Below are 7,112 nucleotides of genomic sequence, written 5' to 3'. Positions count from 1 at the left end.
CTTACGAGTGCAGTGAATGTGGCAGAAGGTTTATAGAGAAGTCACACCTCCTTACACACCAGAGGGCACACTTGGGAGAGACCCTATGTGTGCAGTGAGTGTGGCAGAAGGTTTATACGGAAATCAGTCCTCCTTGAACACCAGAGGACACACTTGGGAGAGACCCTGTGTGTGCAGTGATTGTGGCAGAAGTTTTACATGGAAGTCACACCCCCTTAACACACAGCATAGAGATCCTATGTAGGGAATGTGATGGATGTTTTCAGGACAAATCATGCCTCATTACACACCAGAGGACACCTTCTGGGGAGAGCCCCTATGTGTGCAGTGAATGTGGCAGAAGTTTTCACTAGAAGTTACACCTCCTTACACACCAGGGTCTAAAGGGAAAAGCCTTATGTGTATTGTACGGCAGTGGCTTTATCAGTAACACAGTCCTCTATCAACACACTTGGGTGAGTCGCTGTACATGTGCACTGAGTCTGACCAAAGTTTTTGCCAGAAATCACCTCTCATCAGATACCAGAGAACGAACACATTCTGGAGCGGAACCTTACGTCTGTAGCAAGTGCGGCCGACACTACTGATAGAAGCCTCCTTCACCACCGGATGACACACCAGGGATAAGCCTTTTGTTCGTAGTTGATGTGTCCGAGGCTTGACCTGGAAATCATTACTACATACGTATCAGATAACACACTTAACATGTGCAAGGAGTGTGGCTAAGGCTCTACTCCAAAGTCACTCCTGCTTATCCACCGGAGGAAACACACAGGGAGAAACCCTGTGTTTGCAATGAGTGATCTTGACTTACCAGTGAGCCAGTTCTCCTTTGTTACCAGAAAACACACTCTGGAGAAGGCTTATGCCTGCAGTGAGTATGGCTGCTGCGGCTTTAACCACAAATCAGATCTCACCGAACATCAGAGGACCCACGTGAAGGAGAGGCCTTATGTTTGCAGTGAGAAATGGAGTCTCACTCATTACCAGGGAAGCAAATCTCAGATCTCATCACTTACCTGAGAAATCTTTCATGTGCCTGGTTTGTGTCCGAGATTTTTCCTGGAAATCCTGCATCTAGACATGCCAGCGAAAACACGTCAATGTTAACTGTGTTGAGAGCTGCTTTAGACAGCCGGTGTCCATTCAAGGAGCCAGTTTGAGAGTTACTGATCAAAATTCCTCTTCAGAGAAGAAGTAGCACTTTCTCACCTAACGCCATCGAGTCTGAACCAACTCAGCTGACCCTCCTGTGTCCTTGGGGATCTTAGAAGTACCAAGGTGTCCTTTGAGGGGCTCCACTATCAGAGCTCCTTTTACATATTGAATAGGGATGGTGAAAGGATGCAGCCCTGATGCACATCCTGATTTTGAACCCTACTGGCATCTGCTGTGTACATATTGTACCTCGGCACAACTGTATAGTCAAATGCCTTCACAGAATCAATAAAACACAAGTAAACATCTGTGTTGTTACCTGCTGTCTAGTCACTTGCGACTCATAGTGACCTTGTGTGCAATAGCTCTGAACCCTGCTCTATCTTGACCCAACCTCATTGTCTCTAACACATATACCCCCATTACTCTATAATCACCGAGTCAGCCCACCTCATTCAGGGTCTTCCTCTCTTGCACTGTCCCTCCATCCTTCCAAGCCTGATGTCCCTCTCCAAGGACTAGGCCATTCTTGCAACATGCTCAAAATATGTCAGATGGAGCTTCAAAATCCTAACCTCCAAGGAGCAGCCTGGTTTCACCTTCTCCATGGTGAACCTCTTTGTTCTAACAATCCATGATACATTCAGTACTCTTCTCTAGCACCACAACTCAAAGGCATCAATTCTTCTATCATCCTTAGTCATTGTCCAGCTTTCTGATGCATAGCAAGTAATTAAGAAGACCATGGCCTGGGTCAGGAGCTCCTTAGTCTCGAGACAGCATTGCTCTTCAGTACTCTAGAGAGGTCCCTGACAGCAGATTTTCCCAATGCAATTAAGTTGATTTCCTGGCTGCTGGTACCAAGAGTGTTGATTGTGGAAAACATCTTTGTATAAGTGGTTAAAGAGCAGGGGTTTTCAAGGCCTGAGAAGAGCTAAAAACTAAACACTGAGTTGGCAGATCTGAGTGGCCCTTTATTGTGCTGGCTGTGGACTGGTTTGAAGAGACACCAGGTTACAGTGCCTGTAGGCAGAGCTGTCCAAGGTCCTGAAGGAGAGTTGTCTCTGTAGGGGATGTTTTTGTTCCAGAGGCCCTCTGCCAAGAAAGCTGCTGGGATCAGCCAGCCGAGTTGTCTATATTCCGTTACTTTCAGCTGTTTGGAGTTACCTCCTGAGTGGGATTCTAGTAAAGTACTTAACTGTAAGGACAATTTGGGAGTTGTTTGAGATGTTGCAGTGACTTGAGGGGAAGGAGAAGGCTGTGGGGAGGGGAAATGGCTACTGTCAGAGAACACTCTGCTGTGTTGCTCATTTTGATCTGCAGGTAGGCATCAGAAGGACCTTTCCCACAGACCACAGGCTATATTCTGTCTTCTCATTGATGTGAGTAACAAATTGGCTTGGGACGTGGACCTTGAATCTGAGGTACAGGCAAGAAAGGGAACAATAAATTTTGAGAGGTATTGGAGAGATTCAGGGAATAGACATGAAGGCTTTTAGGTCAGGTATGTTGTTGTATATATACCGTAGCATCAGAAGCAATCTATAGCTGACCCTCGGGCAGGTTTTCAGAGGCAGTTAATCACATGGGAGGAGATGGCCCATCCTTCTCTCGTGGCCTCAAACGGTGTGCCTTCAGGCTTACCATACAGCTTCTTGATAGGTCAGATAGGAATATGATGATAAATTTCCCCTGAACCTCAGTGGACTGAGACTGTGGTTGAATGAGGAGGATGTGAGAGAACAGAGTCTTTGCTGAGGAGACCTGAGCTAAGAGCACACAGTCAGGGATCCAGCACCATCAAGTTGTTTCCATGTCCCACAGGTCCTGGACGCACGGAAGAAGTGTGGCTCTCGTAGTCGATGTGTGATGATGTCCCCCCAAGGCACCAGAACCCTGGAGATAAAAATCACCTCAGCTGGCTCTGTGGCAGAATTTCCCAGCAGTCCCTGCACTGACTGAGGCTGTTACATTGCCTGGCCCTTCTGTCCAGGAAACAGGGCTGGGAAAAGATACAGAGACCATGAAGAGACTGCCTGAAAAACATAAGGCAAAAGGTGAACATTATTGAGACTGGAGCGGTGGAGGGATCCAAGGCTCCAGGCTGAGGTGAGAATGCTTTGGTGCCTTCAGCTGAGTATGGTGTCAATTCCTTCATCCCATGATTCTTGGAGCATTGTGGGAGGTCTGCTCTTAAGCTTCTTGGCTCAGGTTTGTCTTCTATGGAGACTGGCCTCAGGAGACGAGGAGGAACCCCAAAATACCAGTGAGTTGGAATTACTTTGTTTTTCTGAAATGCTGGCTCTTTCTAGAGAACAGGTAGACCTCTTATGTATGAAAAGGGGGAAGGTGATCAGCATTCAGGCGTCTCACACCTTCATGTCAGGTAACAGCATTTTGGAGTGGTTGGTTTGTTTTTGCATTTTCATTTTCTTGTTGAAAAATATGTTGAAGATTGATGTAAAGAACTTGGGAAACACTTTAGACAGAACAGTTGTTGTTTGTCTTTAAGTCAAAGACAACTCACAGCAACCATATGAACAAAAGGCTTGAAGCCGCTCTACAACTATCGACATTTATCAAAGTTCATAGAGTTTCCAGAGGAATGCTGTTTAGGAAGTGGATGCAACTCCTGCTTTCAACTAACTAATCTCAATTAAAAAAAAAAAAAGAAGTCACAAGTGTTTGAATCCCAACACTGTGGAGTTAACCACATGGTCTCACAGGAGATAACTGGTCAGAACTGGAAAGACCCATAGTTGGTTCCTCAGAGAACCTAAGTGAGTAAGGTAAATGTGGGAACACTTTTGAGGGCAACCAGACCAGATTGCTGTGAGGAGACCGCCCATGGCCAGGTGTCCAGTCCCTGGGTGTGAGCTCAGTGAGAGGCGCAGTCAGAGCACAGGGCTGCTGCTTTGGCAGTCTGGTAACCCTGTCCTTGCACCAAAGAACACACAGATTGTCAAAAGCTAAAGCAAAGATCACGAAGAGTTAACAGTAAACCCGATTGTGCGTATTTATTTATGGGTTAGGAACCAGTGACTTGGATTTACTTCATACACGGTTTCTAGAACCATCACTGTATATTGTGACACGTGCCATTTATTGTTTTAATTCTTTTGAAGAACAGCCTGAGAGATTGCCTGCCCACAACCCCAAGCCCTGAAGAGTTGGCTCCCTCTGCCCTAGTTTTCTACCCCAGAAGGTTTGTTCCATTTCCTGTAAACAACTTTGTTTGATGAGCTTCCTTTGGTCACAGGCTGTAGCCTTCCTTGCTACGGGTCATGCACCTTTTAGGGATTGATCAGTAAACTAGGCACCTGAAGCCTCTGTGGCTCACTGGGAAGGCCCAGGTCAGACTGCTGACTGGTCAGTCGTGTCCTGAGCATTCTTGGTCCTGAATTTATCCTGTTCACTTTCCTCAGAAACTGTGACTGTGAGCGTGGTCTGTGAGTTCTGTGTGGCTACTGCAGTGTATTACTGAACCCAGCGGAGAAGTAGGAAGCATTGTTGGTAGGTAGGTTAGTTTTAGAGTTGATAAGAAGGTTTGAGGCTGGAAGCCTGTCTGGTATCTGATTTGCAGGACTTAACCTTGGGTGGACGTTGATGGTGACTCCCTGATTGTGAAGTTAAGAGAAGGTGAGACACCAGCCCCTGCTGTTCTGGTGCAGAGAACTACCCCAGTGGTTTTCCAGGCTGTGACCTTTTTGAAGGACCAGGCCTGTCTTCTGGACCATCAGCCTTTCCGCTGGTAGTTGAGCACTTCCATGTGGCAGCCCCATTTATTGCCACTCAAACGGAAGACTTTTTTCAGCACAGCCAAAGTCAGAAGTCCACCCTGTTTCATCCTGCCTTCCCACTTTCTCCTGCCAGCAATTCCTCCGCCACCACGTGCGTCAGACCTTCCCAGACTCAGGTACAGAACATCACCTCCGTCACGGAATCCTCGCCTCGGGCCTCAGAAACAGCCAGAGCAGCACAATTCTGACCAGTTGTCGGAGTGAAAAAACAGATGGACAGGAGAGAGTTGATGTCTCCAGCCCCTCGTGTGGGAGGACAGGAGGGGGAGAGACTTCAAGGATGTTCTCCAGACCACCCCAGAGACAGGCCCTGAAGAAGGTCCCCCAGTGGTGGGAAGAGGCCCTCTCAGCCCAACGGGTGAACTCTCTGGACATGGACAAAGGGTTGGAGGAATTAGACACCTCAAGATGTGGACTGGTCAGTTATGGAGAGGATGGACCAGACTGTGGCCTGAAGTCAAACATCACAAATGAGACATCCTGTTTCAAGTCAAGCCCTCTGTGTGCAGTGAGTTGTGGCCACAGCTTTGATCAGAAATTGCATTTTCTTATGCACCAGAGGACAGTCTCAAGGGAGGAGCATCATGTGTGCCTGAAGTGTGAACGAGGCTTTATCGAGAAGGCAGGCTTGCTTCTCCTTCAGAGGACACACTCAGTGGTGAAGACACGTTTGTGGAAGGACACACTAGGTTTCATCCAAAACCCTAGCCACCCAAAGCACCAGAAAATGCACTCAAATGAGAAGCCTTATGTTTGCAATAGGTGTGGCCTTGGCTTTAGCCAGAAATCACTTTTCCCCTTACACCAGAGGACACATTCTAGGGAGAAGCATTATGGACCCCTGGAGTCTAGGTGAAGTGTAATCCAGAAGGTACACCTCAGCAGACATCAGAGGACACCCTCAGATAAGTAGCTTTATGTTAGTAGTAAGTGTGGTCAAGACTTCCATCACAAATCCAGTCTCATCAGACACCAGAAGACACACCCCTGTGAGAAACCTTATGTTTGCCTGGAATGTGGCCAGGGGGTTAGGCTGGAGTCTTGTCTCCTTGTGCACCAGAGGACACACGCAGGGGAGAAGCCTCATGTGTGCAGTGAGTGTGGCTGAGGCTTCATCTGAAGTCACAGACCCTTATGCACAGGCAGACACATGTGTGCAAGGAACGTGGTCGAGGCTTCACACGCAATTAAAATCTTGTAACACATCAGAGGATACACTCAGGAGAGTGGACAAGGAGTGCAGCCGAGGCTTCAGCCACAGGTCAAATCTCATCATCCACCAGAGGGCACACTCAGGAGAGAAGCCACACACATGTCTGCACAGAGTGTAAGCAAGGCTTTGATCAGAAGTTAGATCTCTTGTACTACCAGGTGACACAGTCGGGGGAGAAGCCACGTGTGCAAGAAGTGTGGGTGTGACTTCTGCTACAAGCAGAGCCTGGTCAGACCTCACTTGAGCGATGCCTTGTGTTTACAGTGAGAGTCGTCATGTTCCATACACCATCCGACCCAGGATATCAGCTCTGTGTGCAGATAGTACACATGTGAATGCGGGTGAGGGGTACGTGACATGCCTCAGAGAGCAGCATGGTGGGCAGGTAAGTGTGAGATGTGCTGGCAGGAAGCTGTCCCTCCTCCTCCTGCAGATGAAACACTTGGGAAGAAGAGCTGTGACAGGACTGGTGGGCGGAGCCTTATTCCAGGGTCCCTCAACCACGGCAACCAGTTGCCATCAGCAGTCACTGCTGAACCCACCTCTGAGGGAGTTTCCAGAGAAGCCTCCTGACCCCTGCAGGAGGGTGAAGGTAGCAGCAGTAACTACACAAACCAATTTTGCTGTATTCTGAAAATCAAGTGCAATAGAAAACGGCAAGGCTTATGTCACAGGATGGCCAGCTGGGTTTTATTTTCATATGTCACTATGTTCCTGTGTTTCATTGTCTTCTCATAATCATATATATTTAATAAACTGTAACCCAGGCTGTGTTACTCATCTGTCCTGAAAGGTATGTGGAGTTTTGCTTTAGTCTTAAGTGTACCCTCCCGTTTCCAGCCCGATGACCTCTTGTCCTGACAGGGTCACTCTAGTGTAGCTCAGGACCGGCCAGTGTCCCCTCCTGTACCAAAGGCTGCTGTGAGCCAGAGCGGACTTGC

At 48.0% G+C, this 7,112-nt stretch overlaps 1 protein-coding gene and 1 pseudogene across 1 annotated transcript in view; both read left to right on the top strand.

The window, feature by feature from the left end:
- LOC102843333 (zinc finger protein 615-like) overlaps positions 1-3,017 on the top strand; it is a 4,577-nt gene extending 1,560 nt beyond the window's left edge. Inside the window, exons 3-6 of the mRNA XM_006881764.1 lie at positions 74-167; positions 227-342; positions 728-874; positions 2,983-3,017. Of these exons, the coding sequence (XP_006881826.1) occupies positions 74-167; positions 227-342; positions 728-874; positions 2,983-3,017 (392 nt within the window). The remainder of the gene's footprint in view (positions 1-73; positions 168-226; positions 343-727; positions 875-2,982) is intronic.
- Positions 3,018-5,238: 2,221 nt separating this feature from the next.
- Positions 5,239-6,438, top strand: LOC102877593 (annotated as a pseudogene).
- Positions 6,439-7,112: the final 674 nt, after the last annotated feature.

This window comes from Elephantulus edwardii, unplaced genomic scaffold (assembly GCF_000299155.1).
Source record: "Elephantulus edwardii isolate Elephantulus edwardi_28Jun2011 unplaced genomic scaffold, EleEdw1.0 scaffold00015, whole genome shotgun sequence".
Lineage (NCBI taxonomy): Eukaryota > Metazoa > Chordata > Mammalia > Macroscelidea > Macroscelididae > Elephantulus > Elephantulus edwardii.
This window is presented reverse-complemented; position numbering and strand designations above follow the sequence as displayed.